The 21,509-nt window shown below is 37.5% G+C and overlaps 1 protein-coding gene across 4 annotated transcripts in view; it reads left to right on the forward strand.

Moving 5' to 3' along the window:
• LOC103180419 (serine/threonine-protein kinase 32C) overlaps nt 1-21,509 on the forward strand; it is an 80,450-nt gene that overhangs the window by 19,251 nt on the left and 39,690 nt on the right. For all 4 annotated transcript variants that reach the window (XM_042337076.1, XM_042337077.1, XM_042337078.1 and 1 more), the window contains exon 2: nt 16,297-16,352. In XM_042337076.1, the coding sequence (XP_042193010.1) occupies nt 16,297-16,352 (56 nt within the window). The remainder of the gene's footprint in view (nt 1-16,296; nt 16,353-21,509) is intronic.

Raw genomic sequence — 21,509 nt, forward strand, 5'->3', positions numbered from 1 at the left:
AATACAACTGTATTGAGGGTATAAAATAATGGATGAGGCGTGCTACTTTGTGTAAATCCAAGTTTGGGCAACCAGTGGTTATGATTATAAGTTGATTAAACTTTATATAAAGAATACAGTATCTATTCTTAGATAATCTACTTAGTGCCACTTGTATGCACTGATGTGCATTTATGCCATTGTTATGATAAATACCAATTTAGTTGAAACATTCAATAGGAAATTGGAACAAGTCCCTATTTCAGGATGGAGCAGCACAATATGGGTTTAAGATTAAAAAAAGCACAGGATATGGATGATAGGAGAAGCTGGATGGGCTGAATATCTTTTTTAATTGCTATATTCTCAAACAATTAATTTTACTTTTAACATTGAGATTGTTAACATGTTCCACAAACAGCCATGAAGCGAGTGAACAATTTTATTTGGAGGGATTGTTGGCCATAACACCAGAGAAACGGCCTTCTCTTTTTGAATTGGGCCATGAGATCTTTAACGTCCACCTGAACAGGCAGGCGGGACCTTGTTTTAATGTCTCACCTGAAGGATGGCACCTCCAACAATTCAACACACTCATAGCACTGCATTGGACTCTCACCTTAGTGATTCTAAGACTTATATCACAATGTTGATGCTGGTATTGGTCTGAAAAATATCTTACCAAATTGAAATATACTGTTTTTGTAAGATGGCATTGGTGGGCAATTTCAAGGCAAGTACACAAGACAAAAATGGCCCTTATTAATTGTATTCATTGAACAAGATGGGGAAGGATTTGGGGAAGATAAAAAGATCACAGTGACGCAGCAGAATCTGCCCTGAGTGTTGGGAATGATGTATAACTGTGTTATTAGAACAGTATAAGAAAGCAATGTCACAATGTTAGTCTGTGCAGTACCTAATTAGCGACTGCTTGGCTATCATAATGCAGAAATTGAGATTCCATTGTTAGTCACAAAAATGACTGCTCTGGCATTCAATTGGCTTTCTCTAGTTTAAATTAACTGAGATATAGTGCCTGTACTTTTGTTCAATTTTTGTGATTCATTCTTAGCTGGAATCTTAAGGTGCAATTGTCGAAACTCAATGACAGTTTGAGTCTAAGATAATTTGCTCCCAGAATATGCTGACCCAGTTGATAACCGGCTTCCACTGAATGACAATGAAGTGACAATTGACATCTATTGCTGCCGCCTTATTCAGGTGGCCATTTAAAACTTGCCTAAAAAAATGTACAGTGTTTACCTATGCCACTCTTGTCTGTAACACTGGATATTTATAGAATTGCAAGTCCCATGACGTGACATTGTCAATGACAGACGGTGAATGAAGAAATAGCTTTACCATTACTTCCATACAATGAACAATGAGATTTTAAATGAAAAGTCTCATTTTGATACCGTTAGAATTATAAACTTAATGACTAAATCTGGGTTTATTTTTAACTGAAATCAGTAAATATTTCTTTCTTAATGACCTGTATTGTTTCTGAAAGTACTTAACATAAAACATTTAGTAATGCTGACTGAAAGGACAAATTTTATTGCTCATTATAATTTTTACTTTTCTTGGAATTCTGAGTGGCATAGCAGAAACCAGCCTGGTTGCAGCTTGCATCTTACCTTGCCTCCCATTGACATGAAATGTTCTCATCTTTGGTACATGTGGCACTTCTTGAGAGTACTTTTATCAACCGAGAGCATGGTGTGATAGTGGAGTGCTGATATTCTCTAATTGGAATAGAACAAGCAGGATTAAACCACCTTTTTGCTGTGCAAAACTTTCTGAGTTGTGCTCTTTCTTATGCTCTTTCTAAGTTGCCTGGCTCTGAAGATCCTAAACTGGGGTCTGTGGATCAGATGGTTTCCGCGAGAGATGCCTAGCGCTATTGTTGTTAGGTGTTTGGAGTTATTTTGAATGTACTTTCAGCTCCACAAAGCTTATCTACGTATTTTTGTATTTACTCTCAGTAAAGCCACTTTAAGCATGTTACTTGTTGAACTTAATGTGATTAATATGCGAGTGACATGCGATTGTCAATGACAGAAATTAATCACGATATGCCTCCACATGACAGAGATTACCAGGCATACCCATGTCAGTAAGCATGCAGAACCCAGATTTTGTATGATATCTACATTAACATTGTAAAATGTTACTTTTTATTCATTCTCTTTTAAAACTTTTAAAATGTTGTTAGCAATTAAAGTGTGGTACTCAATTTCTAGGGATTTATTGTGTGGGGGTCCTCAGGCATTACTGCCTAATGTCATGGGGGGACTTGAACCCAGAAAGTTTGGGAACCCCTTCTCAAGCTCATCATTAGTTTTTTTTATGGGGCTGGGAGGGGTGGAGAGCAGGAGACGGGGGAAGAGATCTTGTGGAATGCATTTACCAATAAGACAATGAAACATAGAAAGCTACATCTCTCTCTCACTTTCATATACACAAAACTGCACCTGCAAAGGCAAAACTGTACTTCTGATAATTCCATGTGGCATATAGATTATGATTGAAACAATAGCACAAAGTTCTAGTACAGAAGCTACACCTTCATTTACACACAAAAGCACTGAAGGCAAATTCACAAGGAGATTATTGACTTAGGAGGTTACAACAGGCATACAAATGGCATAAATCTGCTGCTGTTGATTCCTACCATTCCCATAATGTTTGGAAAGGAGCCACGTATTTTATACATGTAATTATGCTTTTTAAAATTCTACTTTCACATAATATTGATCATAGATTTAAACATAAATGTAAAATACGGTGCTCTATAGTCGTTGCTTCCTCTGTGGCTCGAACAGGTGTATCTAATACATCCTAGGCCTTGACTATGTCAATCATTTTCTAGTCACACTCCCCTGGGTGCTGTGTTGTGATAATCGTAGATTAGTATGTTGAATGTCACCATTGTAAGACAGTAACCACCGTGCTATCAATATCCATCAGTTTACACAGTGCTTCTTGGATAAGTACCAGAGGAGTTTTCTGGATGACAGAGTGGGCGTAGTGGCTTTAGTGTATATACCATTGTGGAGTAGGGAGAGGAAGATGATGCACAAGAATAGAGCCCGAAACTTTAAATGGTGACATTTTAGTAGCAATTGATTCTCCCTATATTCTCAAAGGCCCCAGAAGGTCACTGTTTTCCTTTTGGCAAACTGGCAAAAGGAGCCACAACCTATGTTGATTCTGAGAGACAGCTGTTCTCATTGTATTCGCGCTGGATTCACCTTGTTTCGTTGCTGCTGCTTCACATCAACACATCTATATTTGCAACGACTTTTGCATGTTTGTGTATGTTTTTTCTGCTTTTCAAATAATTTCAATGATGGGATTTTTCAACATGTCAAGCCTTTCCCTTCCATGGAAGTTTTGTAGACATTTCTCACAGTTTATTTTTGTTGTTCATAAAATTATTATTATTATCATTAATGCAGTTTACCCCTCTCACGTATAATAATAATAATCCTTGCATTTGATATCGTGCCTTATTACGTCTTTGAGACGTCTCAAAGCGCTTCCCAGAACATACTGTAAAGTGAATTGACTGTATATTTTGTGGCAAAAAGCGACAATTATTAATTAGTCGGGAATTATTATTTGGTCATATTACCAGGATGATGTCCTTCTTCCTGGCAGTCACTTTTACTGAAATGTAACAGTGGATGACTGGAATTCCAACAAAAGGGAGGTGAGCTTCCTATGAGTTTGATTCCCGGCAAGGTGAAAAGTTGGGCATGTTTCTTTACTCCACATGCCTCTGTTTACCTGGGGGTAATAATATCTTCAAAATAATAATAATAATTTGGTCACTTAATCCACGACTGTTTGTGGGACATTGCTGTGCATAATTCATTGCCGCGATTTCGCCCACAAAACGTTCAGTCAATTCACTTTATAGTATATTCTGTGAAGCGTTTTGAGACGTCTGGAAGATATGATAAGGCGCTATATCAAATGCAAAGATTATTATTATTATTATTATAACAGTTCTCCTCATTTTCCCTTCCAATGGAGAATCCTAACATAGAAAGGCATGTCATTGTGGAAGCATGGTGAAAATCTAGCAAAGTTGTTTCAAGAAGTGGTAGCAAGCTCAACTGACAGATAGCCCAAGGGTTTCAAAGCCATAACCATCTGGATGTGAGGCTGTTTTATTGGGTCACTGCTTAGCTTATTCCTTGTGTTCATTTTTTGTGGATCTACTGAAAGCTTATAGCACTTCAGTCGGGAAGTGCCTGCACCATTTCTTTGGAAGGAATCAATGATGTTTACTGTGATTTACTCACAATACTTTGACTATAAGCATGTTTCATTTTTCAAACAGGACACATTATTCACATTATGTTCCAACAGAACAATTGTGAACGTCAGTGAATATACAACTACATATGCAACTTATCCTCATTTCAGAAGTCGTTGGGATACGGAATGCCCTGCTGTGAGGCAGAATCCATATTAGCTTTCAAAAGGGAACTACATTCTGTTTACATTGGGTCAGTCAAGTATGAATGTGACCCGATTGCAAATAGTCTTCAAAACTAGGGAAGATTTTCTAGGGAAGATGATCTTCTTAACTGTTCTTTCACAATGTTCACAGTAACTTGGGGGCAAACACTGAAGTAATGGTAAAATAAGTGGGCAGTTGTTCTTTTGCTAAAATATTATCTAATGCACATGGGGAAGCTGCTTTGGAGCAGTTGTTCTTGCATTTAGCAGTAACATTAGCTTTGACCTACATTCCTAGAAGTTTACACAACTTGGAAAGCATTATAAAAAAGATTTTTGCCTGAGGTTGCATGTCATCCACCTCATAACTGCACTTCAGTCAAGAAGTGCCTGTGCCAATTTAAAATAACTGGCAAACTACATTAGATTGTCTTAGATCTTCATTGAAAAAAAATCAGAATTAATAATTTAACACGTTTCTGGAAAATATCTACAAGTCTATATAAACAATGAGATCCCAGATCATTTTTTATTAAGAAATGAATACAGTCATTGTGGATGTTTGTGTTTCGGAAGGTGTTATAGAATACTTGCATTTTGCCTTAATGGTTCGAAACGTCTCAAATATAAAATAGATTATTGCAGCACAGCGGTAGGTGGTTCTATAACTATAACAAATAAAATGATTATGCTCAAGAGGACTCAGTACTTGTGGGTTGTGATCTCACCAACCACATGACTGGTGATATCATTGCAATTGTGTGCAGAAAGCCAGTCGGTTGATCATGAGATTTATTGCATCAATGGCACAATACACTTCAAATCATGTATTTGCATTTCATATCATGTCATCGTGACAAAGGGATTTGAGGTACGACACAGGGATTTGAAGCACAACAAGATGTTTTGTCTGCAGGTAATAACTTATATTATAATGAGTCACCCAACATGCAAGTTCATAGCAAGGCATGTTATAATGGGGCTGCCCTCTGTACATTAATACTGAGAGCTACAAAAGAGCATCTGAGCCTAGCTTATTTGGATTTCACAATTTAGTTATGGCATTTAATTTTTTGGTATCCTCTGGCACTGTAATCCTGAGAGCATCTTGGCACTTCTGAATTATAATAATCCTTACATTTGATATTGCACCTTATCATGTAACTGGAGTGACTGTGTATTTTGTGGCTGAAACATGCAGCCAGCTTGCTCACAGCAATGTCCCACAAACAGCCATGGAGTCAGTGACCAATTTTATTTGGGGTGGGGGAGATTGCTGGCGAGGACACTGGGGGAGACCTCCTTCTCTTTTTGAATAGTGCCATGGGATCTTTAACATCCACCTGAACAGGCAGTTTAACATCCCATTTGAAGGATGGCACCTCTGACAATGCAGCACACCCCGAGCACTGCATTGGAGGGTCACCTTAGACAATGTGATTCCAAGTCCCAACATGCAGCTTCAAACCACAACCTTCTCACCCAGAGGCGAGAGGGCTACTTAGCCAAGCTGCGATAATATTGCCAGAAGATAACCAGATAATTTTGAATGAATTTTCAGTGTGATTTTTTTTCACCAAAGACCATTCAATTCACATGATTGTAAGTCACCTATTTTCATAATGTGTGTTTAGGATCTTTTGTGACCATGTGTACCAATTGTTTGCTTCTATGAAGAAATTATTCCTTCAATGACAATACACTACAGTGTTTTCCAATAATATACTGAAAAAAAGTATAGCTGTCATATGCTATTATTCTTTGGGTTAAATATCCTCCATAGCTGCTCTTTCCTTATACCTACATCACTAGAGCACAAACCATTTTTGTGATGATGCTACCAAGATAATTTTTTGTCTTCAATTTCACATTGTGAAATATCAGTAATAGAATCTATGAAAATAATAGTAATGGATCCAAAATTAGATTTAGATTTACTTTAAAATTTAGTGTTGATTTACATTATGTGGTGATCTGATTATAATCTTTGTTAGAATAGTTTTAGATTTCAGTATAAGTTAATTTACGATTAACAACGAATCAATATGTATTATTGGAATGCAGAGGGCATGACTTCCTTGGAGGCCATCACTTCCTCCTATCACATGAAACTATAATCTTTTAACCACTTTGCCAGTGAAATACTGAAATATAATTCAAACAAATGCAGGACATGTTTTTTCCAGTTACCCATTCAAACAATTTGTAAGGAAAAGTCCTCTCTCAATGCCTGAATTCTAGCTATTAGTTTGTTGCATTGATGCACTGATCTATTGATGTACTGATCACCTTTGTAAGAAATTAACCAGAATAAAAAGATGCAAATCATGTCTCATAAAAATATGTACCTGGGAAGGATATAAATCCATACTGTAAATTATTCCCACTAACTCGGGGTCAGACTCCGCCACTGTCAAGCGCTCTGGGGAGCTACCCCGCCTAAAGGGCGCTATATAAATGCAGTTGTTGTTATTGTTGTTGTTATTCATGTCAGTAGTGCCATAACAAAATACTGTTATATGAACAAAAACTGCTTGAACTTTACAATCATGGATAAGAGCATCTATTTGAACTCCTTAGTTGTTTACTGGCCAACAAATGTCTCGTGTATCTATATTTTTGTGCCCTGTCGAAGAAGAATATTTTCTGCTGAATGAAAGGCAAAAGAATAAAATTATCTCCCATGATTGGAAATATACTGGTTATTTGTTGCCCTCTTGTGCATCCTATGCATGTCACAAATGTGAGGATGATTTGGTTAAAATTTAATCCCATCCTAATTTAAGCGTAGTGGATTCTGTAATGTTCGCAATTATGTAATATGATCTGCCTCTTTCCATTTACGACCGATTTGTGTCTTCAAAGACACCTTAGTCTTGCTCAGATAGCACTGATGTCAGTCCTTGAATATGGCAAATTCGTAGCAATAAATGGAACCAGGCACAAGTAGTTGCAGTCACATTCTGTCAAACTCTGTGATAAGATGTGGCCAATATTAGTCAATTTATCTCAAAGCCAAATCACAAGATCACATGATTGGTGTGGATGAAGAAGGCCCTTCGGCCCAGCCAATCTCATCTCCAGTACACCCACTTTACCGTCTCCACATCACCACATCAAGCTGCCTTTTAAATGCGTCAAATGTCCTTCCCTCTATCCCCCTTCCTGGGTACCTGTTGCACCAAACTAGACAAACTCTGATTCCAGAAAGGGGTTCAGGTCATTCAGTGACCTGGGGCAGGCATATTACATCTGTAAAGTATCGGTAGTTTGATCGAGTGAGAAAGAGTGCATTTTTATAATGCTTATAATGTTGACACATTTCAGAGTGCTTCGCAGTAAGTACTTGCAGCGATGAGAATGGGGTGTTAGAGCTGGATTTGCTAAATAGGGATCACACATTATGACTCCTGAGGATGCCACACTGACTTGTGGGAATGTTGATTCAACGTCATCTACTTTCAGAGCAGAGCTGCTATAGATTGTTAATGGCACACTTTCAGTTACTGTCAGAAATCATGATTTAATATCTCATATTAGCTAATTGATATGTTGTATAGGTAGAAGCTGCTAGTGTCAAAGATTCAGTCGTCTTGTGTTGCTTCACTAGCAATCAACTCATTGATGAAATATACATGATATTATTATAGGAGGATCACCAATAGTGGACAGGGCTAGGGCCAGTTCTTTGCCGCTGAATGAAGAAGCACAGTATGAGGAGGACAAGGTTGTCAATGAGCTGTGCTAGTTGTTATAGAGAGGTGTTGATTCACATGTGAAATTCTGACTTCCTTCCACAATCCAATTTAAAAGCTTTGGAATCATTTTGAAACTGTTTTCCCTTTTAAAATCAATATTTTGTGTTGGCCAGCCTCATTCATTTGAACAGGTGATCAATATTTGGTGTCTGTTTGTACAAAAGAATGGTAAATGGTGATTCTGATTAAATCTGACATTTTGTCTCCAATTAAATACAGATTATAATCAAAAGCAGCAATTTATAATTCTAAGTAGCAGCATCCTTCGATTCGCTTGTACGTCACAGCTGTAATTTGCAGTTTTTGATTTCATTAATTCTGTTCAAACCACAGCTGTATTGGAATATTTCATCCAAAAGCCTTGTTTTACAATACTGTTTGCTATATTAGCTGATGTTTAACTCACTGGAGGAAAGCTTTTCGTATGACCACCAAAACTGATTCATTTTCATTTTCTCTGGGATTTTGTTGCATAGTAGGTCAATCCTCAGGTGCTCTGCTTGGTATTGTAGTTCAGTGACAACCTTGTCCTCCTCATACTGTGCTCTTTACTCAGTGGCCCCTCAGTGGAACTATCCTGATTCCTGTTAAAGTTCCCTTTTCCTTCTTGGTCGAAAATACGGTTTTGTTCAAGAGATATGTTAAACTATAGGTACAATGCCCACAGACATCAAACATTTCTTGCATAATTTCCATAGAATCTAGCAAGAGTACCTGGATACCTATCAGAAGAGAGTGAGCCTTGACACATTTTGCCTCCTTCAAACCCAGGGGAATATGACTAGAAAAGGATTGATATGTAGTCAGACACTTGCCCCATGTATGATATACACTTGTATTACGCAATGTCAGGCTTAAAGGAAGAAACGTGTATAGAGCACTGCGTATTCTTTAAATCTGCGATCAATAGAGGTGTTTGAGGGTAATTGTAGCACTTCTCTTGCTCCCCTGGCTGAGATCAACTAACTCAGCTCACACCAGGTCTGCATGGCTCAGTCTCACTCTGTCTTTACCAATTAAACTATTGGAAGGGCCTAAATGCGTCTGTTCAATGATAATTATTTACTACTATATTGATTTTTTCCTGCTTCTCATATTAATGTTTCCCAAATGTGTGCTACTGAAATTATAGATGCTTTGTGCCTAATTCAAGTGTTTCTGTTTGCAGTCTTATTTTTTTCATTGTTAATTTCAGCCAACACTTTAATTACCTTCTGATTTATGTCTTAAATGTTGCCAAACAATCTCAGTTGATGTTTAAATTGATTAACTTATTCAGTGTCTGTTGGCAACTTCATATCACACATATAAATTTAATCAATATTTAAGACATGACAGGCTTCCTACTTATACTGAAGATTATATGCACTGGGGACCTGACAGAGGTGTTTAAAATATTTGCAAGAATCAATAAGGTGAATGTTAATAGCTGTTTCCATTTGTCGGTGAGTCCAAACAAAGGGCCATAAATATAAGATTGCTAATAGTGGGTCTAAATGGGGGTTTTAAGAGGAATGTCTTTACACAGAGTCGTGAGAATGTATAAATCACTGGCAGAAGTTGGTCATAGAAGCAGAAGGTATCAACTTACCCAAGAGGGATATGGGAGGGTAGGTTGATGCTTTCCAAAAGGGATATGGGAGAGCGAATTATGAGGTGGAAGTTCAAGTGGAGTATAGATACTAGTGTAGAACTAGTTGGGCCAAATGGCCTATTTCTGTAAAGCTCGAATGTTCTATGTAATGCTATAATCCTATCTCTATGTATTCTTGGTAGAAAGTGAAAGAAACTAAATAATCCATCAATTTTCATCTCATTTGGTAGCAGAAATTGTGGCTTTGAAAATTGTTGAATGCCAAATGTATAGCATCATTAAGTAACTTGAAAGTGAAGCTATGGCTTGGCAATTTTGCTTATATTATTGGTCTGTTATTAAAAGATTTGAGATAGTAAGCAATCAAACTCTCAAAAGCTCTGAGACAACAGAACCCTTTTTCTGCCATTAATCTTCAATAACTAATTGTGATTTACACCAAAGACTAATTCTGTAAGTCCACTATTTTGTAGAGAAGATGCATAGACATTGTACTTTATTACTGAAATGGCCATCAATCAACATATTGAGGTCAAGTTCCAAATTAGCAGTGATCCTACAAAGGTATTTTCAACTCCATGAAAAGAGAAATTTAAATATTTTAGAAGCAATCTCTCAGAGGAGTATTCCAGTTGGGTATGGGAACATTGGAGCACAAATTAAATGATTTTGGCAGAACAGCAGCTTGCACAATGGTGATCTAAGTACTAAGCTTGCTCAAAAACTCAGTATTTGAATAAAGGCACAATGTGAAAAGAAGCCAAGTTACAGCTACTTGGATGGGTAATGGACTAAGAATTTCAATGAATATTAAATATATTTTAGGCTCAGCCACTTTTTTTTCTGTGCAATTATTATTACTTCAATTTCCTTGGGTTAATTTTACATACACAAGGTCAGACAAGGCAGGTTGCCTACCTGTTCAGGTGGACGTTAAATATTCCATGGCACTTACTCAAAAGAGAAGGGAGTTTCTTGGTTGGCAATCCCCCCAAATAAAAAAAATGGTAATTCATTTCACGGCTTGCACAAATTGGCTGGCACATTGTCTGCGGAATATGGTGGATAGACACTGAGGTAAAAAAAAATGCAACATTTACAAAAAGGTTTTAACGGAATTCCTAAATACTGAAACCTGCAGGCAACACGACCTGTGTAAAGCCAGTCCTCAAGAGCTGTACTCTGATGCAATCTCCTTCTCAACACATTGGTGGGGAGTTCAGGCCTGAGTGTGACACATCTCATCACCTGTAAAATTCAATATGTACAAATCTTTTTCGAAGCCTTTGGGGAATATTGGATTTTCGACCTCAATAAATCTGCTCTTTTGCAGGAGGGTTTATTTTTTTAGCCTTTTGCTCTTTTTTTTGTTTATGAATTGACTTTTCTGACATTTACTTCAGTACCTTACATATAATAGCAATTTTATATTTGACAGCCTCAAATGAGAATGTACTGTGTTTAGGGCAAGAAGTTTTTTTTCTAAGCGAACATTGTGATTTTTCTAAGCGAACATTGTGAGAGTAGAAATGGTTTAGATCAGGCAAACATTTCCACAAACTATGGCTGTGGCACAAGGTGATTTGTGCCTTGGGAACTATGACCAATTCTGTTAATGCTGTGATTTATACTGTATCTTGGCTATTGCAACTTAAAATATTTTGATTGGGAATCTGTGTGACATTTAATTTAATTTGGATATTATTTACATAATCTCTATTTTAATATAAATCTTAAATTAACTAATATCCCAATTAAAAAGACCAAATTAGCCCGAGTGTGTCTGCCTTTATAGTTTCCTTTTTATTACCTTCCTTATCTAATTGATTCTGAATTATTTCTTAGCTTATTAAATACTGTACAGAGTAATGTTTTTACTATTCTCTTGTGTTGCTGATGCATGCATATTAAGTGAAAAATCATTGGTTCACTTAAGTAACAAACTATGAAATAAAAATGTAGCAATGTCCCACAAACTCACAATCACAAGATTGGTTTGGATGAAGAAGGCCCTTAGACCCATTTGATCTTAACCTTCCAGAATACTCACACCAATGTCTTCTCATCACAGTGTCAAGCTATGAATTAGGGCTGAATTTAAGAACTTCCACAATCCTGCATAGTACTTTTTTAAAGTACTTGTGTTAGAAAAAGAATATGCTAGGATCACCAATCTTGTATGACATATACTTACACTTGGGTAAGATGTGAAGTAGCCAAGTCACCTATGAATCATCCACTTCTGCTAGTGATGTTTTGGCCAGCCATGGCGTCAACTCCAGTTAGTCACTCCTGGTTAGTCACAAGATTAGTTCGGATGAAGAAAGCCCTTCGGCTTATTTGATTTCAGCCTTTCAGAATGTCCACCTGACCATTCTCCCATCACAGGTTAGAGGGTTAGAGTTCCTGAGTCTGGGGGAGAGATGCTGACTGCCCTACTGTCAATGGCGAAGACTGAAGAGCTTGTCTAATAAAGCTTAAAAAATCTCCAGTTTACAATCCTCCTATATACTTGATCTTTGCAGCAGATTCTCAAATTGCCTCCTGGTGTTGACTGATTTGTGATTGAGACTCTTAGCCCATCGAGGATGAACTAATCGAGAGTCGGTACTTTCAAACTGCAGTCATCAGACGGTTTGGAGACCAAGTCCAGAAAAATAAATAAGATGAAGAATCCAAGCAACAGAGAAAGTAGAACAAAAGAGGAATACGTCTTAAATTTGCAAATATTTGAGGGTGCTGCGTTTTATTTTATATTTTTTAAAAATCAAACCCACCAGATGCAGGAAGAATCCTCACCCAGGATTTTCAGAAGGCGGCAACTCTAATTGATTGTCAGTTTTAGGTGAGAGAAACATTCAGGCAGATGGAACAAAGAGGTGGTGAAAGAGGTCTGGGCGTGACAGATGGAACATGAGCTGACAGAAGCTTGATTATGGGACCTGAGCCACGGGTCAATGGGGGAATGCAGATGAAGATCCTTCAGTCTGGTCTAACTAGGATCAGCCGTTCTAGTTTCTAGATCCCTAATTGAAAGAAAATGTGTCTGTGTTTATATCATCCTATATGTGTGGGAAGAACTAGTTCAAATCCTTCAATGCTAGTTAAACTCCTAATTTGTTTTGATATTGTGAACTAGTATTTATTTGCCTGTCAGATACACTTCATTTCAGTACCTTTCACTCAGAAAAAACAGAGCTAGCTTGTGTTAGAGGAGGTGAGAAAGAATTCATTGCTGCAAAATAATACAGTACTATCCCCCTTGATGCATTGAGATTATAACTAAGAGATCAACTGAAGCTACTTCACTTGTACAGTCCTTATGTGGACTGTTAAGCTACAGTATTAAGGGTATTGCTTAAAGATTCAATTGTTAACTTGTTAAACTATTTACATTAAGAGGACTTTAGATTCAGTATGTTAGCACACACAAGGGGCAATTTTGTATGAGTTCTTAATTAAAAAGTCCAAATAGAGCCTCCTTCCAGTTTCCAATGTCTGACATGGTATTATATATATGGTACGTGATACATGAGAATCTCTCTCCAAAAACAGTACAATCTAAAAAAAGCATGGTTCAGGTGAGGTAAGCTTGACAACAAATGTTCAGTTAATGGTCTGTAGTCTACCTTAATCCTATTATTCCTCTTTACTGATGAATACCCCTTTCAGTCTGAATACATATTATATTCTGATATTTATTACCTTCCATTTAGCCATAATAAATTCCTTTCACTTTCCTGTAGCCCATCTAGTTAATGTTTCATCTTATATTAAATCCCATAAATGCCACTTATATTTATCATTGAGCCACTTAGTTTGATATCATCAACAAATTATGAGATTTTGCACTGCCCTTCTCTATATCATCGATGAATAATACAAACAAGGGAACCTGAACAAACCTGGTGAAATTTACTGCTTCCTGCCTTTACTTCACTGGTGACGGCCCTTAAGACACTTTCTGTTTTCTATTTTCCAAACGTTTCTCATGGCTTGTTGTTTCCTTGTTAGGCAGGCTCTGGGCTGGTATGTCGCTATTTTCACTCTTTGATTGCAACAACAACAATTCATATTTATATTGCACCCTTCGCCGGGGGAGGGGGTAGTGCCTTGGAGAGGTTATTTCATGATTATTAGCAAGAATGACGTGATAGTTTGAGGCCAGAAGATAATTGTAGATACATGAATCTCTGGCTTTGGTAACAAAATAGGATTCCTGCCAGAAATGTCAGATGTGTTGCGTATAAAACATATTTATTTAATCCCACATGGCTTTTAACTATTTCAGTTTGGAACTTGCTGACACAGGACAAATTATGTACAATGGGTTTGTATGCAGCATGATTGGACCGGACTGCAGCATGGAAGTGGCCTGGATTCTACTAAGTGATGAATTTGCTTTTCTTTTGTCTCAATAAACTGATTTAGTTTAGAACCATCTTTGCTCAGCACTTCATTTGATTTTAGCAACAGAAAGGGATCAGGATATGTACTGGATTAAAGCCATGACAGAGCCTCAGTGGAACTCTGCTGCACACAGTTATTTAAAAATATGCAGGACTTGACCTACTTTAGCAAGTTCAGGAAGCAACCATCACTTCACGCCGTGAAAGTTGCTTACACACCATTCTATAATATTACTGAATAAAAAGCACAGAAGTAATTGGGACTTGACAACTTGCTGTAGCAGTTCTATTTGTCTGACCTGTAGTAGATGGTAATGAGCTCACTTGGACCGTATATATAGGATTATTTGCCCCTCTCCCATCCTACAGTTCTTGAATAAATTTGTTAGGCTGTCTTAACAGATGGTCTTCATTGCTATTATTGAGGCTACTTATGACTTTACAGAACATGCCTGGGTTTCCTTCACTACAGGGAAACTTAGGAATCAGTGATATTTGTGCCAATTCTCTTGAGAAGGTTGGCATGATCATGGGTGATTAGTTTGCTTGACTAAGGAGTAGGCTTCTTTTATATTTTCTCTTTCAGTGCTTTTCCTTTCTCATGAAAGCCGCAATACATGTACAAGTCAAACCTGGGTCCTCTCGCTTGCGAAGCGCTCTAACCAATATGCTGCAGGACTCCAAAATAATAATAATAATTTGGTCATTCAATCCACGACTGTTTGTGGAACACTGTTGTGCGCAATTGGCTGCTGAATTTCACCTACAAAACACACACTACACTACATGATGCCTCGAGGCTGTGATAAGGTACTATATCAAAGGCTGTGATAAGGTACTATATCAAATGCAAGGATTGTTATAATTATTATTATTAATATCTTGCTTTCTTTCACTGTTACCTGTGCAATTGCTGTTACCAGCATTCACATAATAATAATAATAATAATAATCCTTGTCATGTCTTCGAGACATCTCAAAGTGCTTCACAGAATATACTGTAAAGTGAATTTATTATATATTTTGTTGCAGTTAATGAAGCTCTGCTTCTTCAAGGTATGTGCGTGCAGAGCTTCACTATTCTTAAACACAACAGTAGGATATAAAAATCATTCCTATTTGCCTGTACTGCAGTAAAAATAAATAACTGATGTAAAAGACTAATTAAGTGGACTGAATTACAACTTTGCTGAATGCTCTTATAACTGCCAAACCTAATGTACTTTCATGCCTTAAGGGCTTCAAACCCTGACCAGATTTAATAGTCTATTGATGTTGGTCGTAGATCATTCAACAGCAATGTTTTCTACATATAATATGTTTTTTGGAAGAAATGCAAGGTTACAAAGAAATGCAAACCTCTCAGCATCTTAAAAGAAAATTTAATTTTAATTTAAATTAAAAGAAATTTGGCCTGCTGTTTTACATATTAGCTTCCAAAATTTATAGTCACTGCACTTTACAGTAAATCATGTGAAGTACTTTGAGGCATACTGCTGTTATGAAAGACTCTAAAGCAGTTTTGTTTTATTATTTACTTTTATGTTGTTGTACATTTAAGTGCTGAATTCAAACTATTGTATGAATTAAACTATGAGTACAGAATACCCAGCAAATTCTTTCCTACAGTTCAACCTGCTACATTAAACATTAGAATGGTATTTACATCGGGACTGCCTCATGTAAAATGAGTAATATTGATGAGCGTAATGTGTCCAATTGAGTGACAAGGTTTACATAAATATGGTATATTTATTTAATACTTGCTGCCACAGGTGCAGTCTGCATGTTCAGGAAATGTAAGCTAATGGAAGATCCCAGGAGCAGAGTGTCTCACTGGTATCATTTCAGCCTTAATATCTGGAGGTCTTGGAATATTAGTGCTGCAAGTGAGCAGTAAAATGATCATCTTAATGGAAATATGCCAGAATATTAAGCTATAAGTTTATTAACTTCACCTTTGCCAGTAATTTAAATTTCCCATTCCAAATTGGTGAATAGAGTATCTTAATAGCATTGGAAGAGTAAGCAACTCTATGTTTTACTAACACTCAACTCTTGTTTTATCTTTTTACAGTGAATTTTGACCATTTTCAAATACTACGTGCAATTGGAAAAGGGAGCTTCGGAAAGGTAAATATATTGCAAGCAAGATTGTAATTTTTTTGTATATAGGTTACAATAGCTTTAAAACAAAAGTGTGGGCACTATCTTGATCTGAATACACAAAAAATAATGTACAGTATAATGTCATGTTAAAACACACTTTTCTTTTACTGGAAAGATTAGAATGATGTGTCCCATAGGAAGTTGGTTGTGCTTATGAATTTTATATTGCTAAACGGATGCTACATTATGCAACAAACATAAGGCATCAATCCTCTAGATGTGAGATGACAAAAATAAAGTATTGTATATTCAGAAATGTTTCAGTATTAAATGGAAGCTGCCCCTTAGATACAAGAATACAGGAAGAATACATAATGCTTTTGATTATTCTATCTCGCCAAGTGAACGCTACATTATGCATTAACATGAAATATTCATCCTGTAGATGTGAGATAACAAAAATAAATGTATATTTAGAAACATTTCAGTATTTAGGGGAATTGCATCTTTGGAATGGGTACTCAAGCTCATAGAAAAGGTACACAAATGAATGGAAAATTCATTAAACGGAACATCTACTCAACTTTCTGCTTATTTTCTATATTAAAATAGTAATTGAATTGTTCATGGGACTCATTGCTGCATTCTGGGCATCCTTTTTTTCATCAACACTTCCACTGATCAATTGTTGGATTTGTAGGCATATGGTATTGATAAAAAAGCAGTTGAGTTTAATTTGCATGTCGTGACCTTTATTATTAAGTTTTTCATAAACAGGGAAGTATAATATAGTTGGTGATTGGGATTGCTTTAGCATTCCACTCATCCCTCTGTTAATTTTCCTATAGTAGACCCATTCCCAAAGTTGACTTGGCTTCCACGCAGCCTCTCATTACTTAATATAACTCTTCTGCCATAAATTGATTTGTAAATTTAGTTCTTGAACATTCCAGGACACATTGGTATGTACCAAACATCAATCGCTAAAATAGCAATATTTTCATCAAGTCTCATAATGGAGTTACATTACAAAGAGTAATGAAAAGATCATTAATTATAAAGTTCAGAGAATGCTAGATTCCATTATTGCCCATAAATAACAGTATGTGCCCTTGGAATGAAGTTTCAAGAAATCAACACAGGGCTTCCTATCCGATGACATATTCTGTATTATAGTGATAAGAAATACTTTGAGTGACTCTGATATAATAATAATAATAATAATAATCCTTGCATTTGATATAGCGCTTTTCACGTCGGGAGGACGTCCCAAAGCGCTTCACAGAACACACTGTAAAGTGAATTGACTGTATATTTGTGGGCAAACTCGGCAGCCAATTGCGCACAGCAATGTCCCACAAACAGTCGTAGATTGAAAATGACCAATTTATTATTGTTTTGGGTTTTTGGAGGGATTATTATTAGGCGTGTGGAGTAAGGAAACTTGCCCAAGGTTTCGCCCTGCCTGGAATTGAACTCAGGTCTCTCGCTTGCAAAGCGAGTGCTCTAACCACTGAGCTACAGGACTCCACAACAGCCACAACAGCCATACTTGTGAGTGACTATATAACAGTAGAGGGAGAGAGCAATACTGTGAATGATTCTGATAACAGTAATTCAGTAGCATGTTAATTTAAACTGATTGGCTCCCGTCAGCGTCTCGACACCTCAGGCGCTGACAGCATCACCATCCAAGGATGCACACTCCACCTCACTGAGTCAGGCCGGAAGCTTGGCATTTTGTTTAACCCTCAACTATCTTTTCTACCCCACATCTGTGCCATGATCTGCTCTTCCTTCCCTCACTTCCGCAACATCGCCCGGTTCCGCCACTGTCTCACGGTGCAGGCCGACGAGACGCCCAAACACGCATTCATAACATCCAGGTTTGACTATGCAAACTGCCTGCTTGTCAGCCTCCCCAACTCCTCCCTCCATAGGCTGCAGATCATCCAGAACTCAGCAGCCCGTGTCCTCTCCCACACCAGGCTCCATTACCCCATCACACTATCCTCGCCCAACTGCACTGGCTTCCCATCACACAGAGGATACAGTTAAAGATCTTGGTCCTTACCTTTAAAATCCTCCGTAGCCTTGCTCTCCCTACCTCTGCGAGCTCCTATCACCTTACCAACCTGGTCTCTCCCTCCGCTCAGCGGGCTCCACTCTGCTTCATGTCCCCTGCCTCGCCCGCCCCACCATTGGCAGGTGGGCCTTCAGCCACCCACTCTCTGGAACTCCATCCTGCAGTCCCTCCACCTCGCCCCCTCACTTGCCTCATTCAAGACCCATCTCAAGACCCTCGTTCGACCGTGCCTTCGATCACCCTCCTTCCCCACCTGCCCTCAACCCTCCCTGATCCCAACCCTCAGCTCAGGTCCAAAACACTGATTGTCCAGCACCTTGGGATGTCCTCCCGATGTGAAAGGTGCTATACAAATGTAATTTTGTTATTGTGTTGTAAACTCTTATCAAGCTTGTTTCAAACACTGATGCTTGTTTATCAGTACCAACAACTAGAGTAACACTTATTTGAATATCACTCATTTTGTGCGGAGTATTGTGACCTTTTATACTTCCTGCAACATTGTTAGTTGTTAACCATTCACAAGCTATTAGATATTGAAACTCAAAAGTTAATGATTTTCAGAAGGTTACTTAATGTTTAACTAAATTTGGCGCAATGAAAGCAAGAAAAGAACATTTGACAAGAAGCAAGTAATTTGTCATGAAATGTTTAATTGGTTTTAAGATAACAGAGTTCAGAAATGCAATATTCTTTGCATTTGTCCAACTAATGAATTGCTTGAACAATGATGTTATCTAACAGAGAGAAAATACTTTGAGGGAAAACAACATATTTATTGGAATGCAATGTGCAGTCTCTCCCTGGAGGCATGCATTCTGGAAAGTATCAGGTGCAGGTCGGCCAAATGAAGGCTTGGGGACTTCAGAGCGTGCATTGGAGTACAGCTGGAGTCTAACCAGTGAAAACCTCATAGCTTGCCATTGAGAGCACTCTCTGGCAAATTTGTCTGCCCCATTGACAGGTCTGCCCAAACCCTGCTGGTGCGACACTTACTGTATCTTACGTGTTTCCAAGGCATGTTTTGGATAATTTTGTCCAAGAACACACAAGTTCAGTATCTGTGCTCCCAATCAACTACAGATTATGCTTGTGCTGTGCTGTCTACAAGCATCAGCAGTGAGGCTCATTGTTGACTGTTCTTCTAGAAAAGTATCACTGACAAGAATGTCTGAATTCAGCTTTCCCATGAAATCTAGCTTTAGCTAGGTTCAGAAAAAAAAATTCTATTATGATCGCGATCACTTACAGTTGGCCAGGAAATCAATGCTCTATTTTCACGCATAAGGCCGTAAAAAAAAACATTTGGGTTCTCCATACTTTCTATAATCTCTTCCAGGTCTAGTAGCAAGTCTTTTTAGCATCAGAGCCACAGACCTGCTCTGTTGACATTCAAAGACTTGAACCACAGGCTAACAAAACCACTCAGAGCTTGAGCCTACTCATATGTTAAGAAATTGCTGGGTTTACAGGTCTTAAGATTTGGTTTCCTTTCTAAGAGAGTGTTGGAGGTGGAAAAGTGATAAGCGCTTTGACACACTAGCAAAAGGCACAGTTAACAGCTTAGCCCAATAATAATAATAATAATCCTTGCATTTGATATAGCGCTTTTCACGTCGGGAGGACGTCCCAAAGCGCTTCACAGAACACACTGTAAAGTGAATTGACTGTATATTTGTGGGCGAACGCGGCAGCCAATTGCGCACAGCAATGTCCCACAAACAGTCGTAGATTGAAAATGGCCAATTTAATTATTGTTTTTGTTTTTTGGAGGGATTATTATTAGGCGTGTGGAGTAAGGAAACTTGCCCAAGGTTTCGCCCTGCCTGGAATTGAACTCGGATCTCTCACTTGCAAAGCGAGTGCTCTAACCACTGAGCTACAGGACTCCACATGTTTATGCCTGCAGCTCAGTACCATTTCAGATCGTAAAGCCAATAAACATTGACATGGTGCTCGAAGAGGGATTGGCTATTAGCCGCAAAGCCTTTCAGTGATTTTTTTCATCATTGTCGATCAGTTCCTATGTAGTTTTTTGTGATGTTTTTGTCAGATGGATGTTATTTTTCATTATTTCATTGTGAGATCTGAGGCAAACTATAATTGAAGATATGACCAACGAATGTAGATCGTGGAGAGGAAGAAAACATCCGTTCGGTAACTAGAGTTTTCACTTTAATTTTGGTTCTGAAATGGACAGCAGTAACTTTCAAAATAATCCTTCCATTTCATATATAGTGTCTCGTTGAAACACCTCAAAGTGCTTCACAGGATTATAATAAATAATAATAATCCTTAGATTTGATATTGTACCTTTTCAGCGCCTTGGGGCGTCTTCCAGACGTGAAAGGCGCTCTATAAGTGGAATCTTGTTGTTGTTATAGTTGTTTCATGTAAGGAGGATGTCCTGAGGTGCTTCACATGATATACTGTAAATTGTAGTGACTAGATTTATAAGCTTGTGGTGATGATTAAGTGCCTTTGTTTTTCTAGAGAGAAATATTGAGTATAAACCCGGACAATAAATTGGTTAATTCCAGCTGGATGGAAATCTTAAATTCTATTGCCCATTTGAGGCAGATGAAGACAGTGGTGGTGATAAGGGTGAGAAAATAAAATGTGATGTGGATTAAAGGTTCACGTATAGCATGGCAATAAATGCTGTGATTAAATGAAGACTGAAAGGAGATCTAAGAAAGACTAGAAAGAAAAATGTACTGAAGTTTTTTTTATTACTTACAATGAACGAGGTGACATGAAGTAGAATTCAATTAATTTCAATTTGAGAAATGTTTTATAATTTTTTCTCCTTTGCAGTTAACTATCTTTGCTTTTGTTATGATTAATTATCACACCACATTCCAATCATGTAATGTACTATATTCCAAATGATATTTCGAACTCAGAAATAGAACTAACATCATTGATTGCCCATTCTTCGAAACATCACTGAACACTAATAAACATCCTTAATCCCATAAATGAGAAAAAAAATCTGAATATAAAGTTGCTTTCATTGGAAATTAGGAGCTTGAGAGGAAACATGATCCAGGTGTTTAAAATTTCACTTCCACCAGATATTTTAATAGATTTGT

The sequence above is a fragment of the Callorhinchus milii genome, unplaced genomic scaffold (genome assembly GCF_018977255.1).
Source record: "Callorhinchus milii isolate IMCB2004 unplaced genomic scaffold, IMCB_Cmil_1.0 Scaffold7, whole genome shotgun sequence".
Lineage (NCBI taxonomy): Eukaryota > Metazoa > Chordata > Chondrichthyes > Chimaeriformes > Callorhinchidae > Callorhinchus > Callorhinchus milii.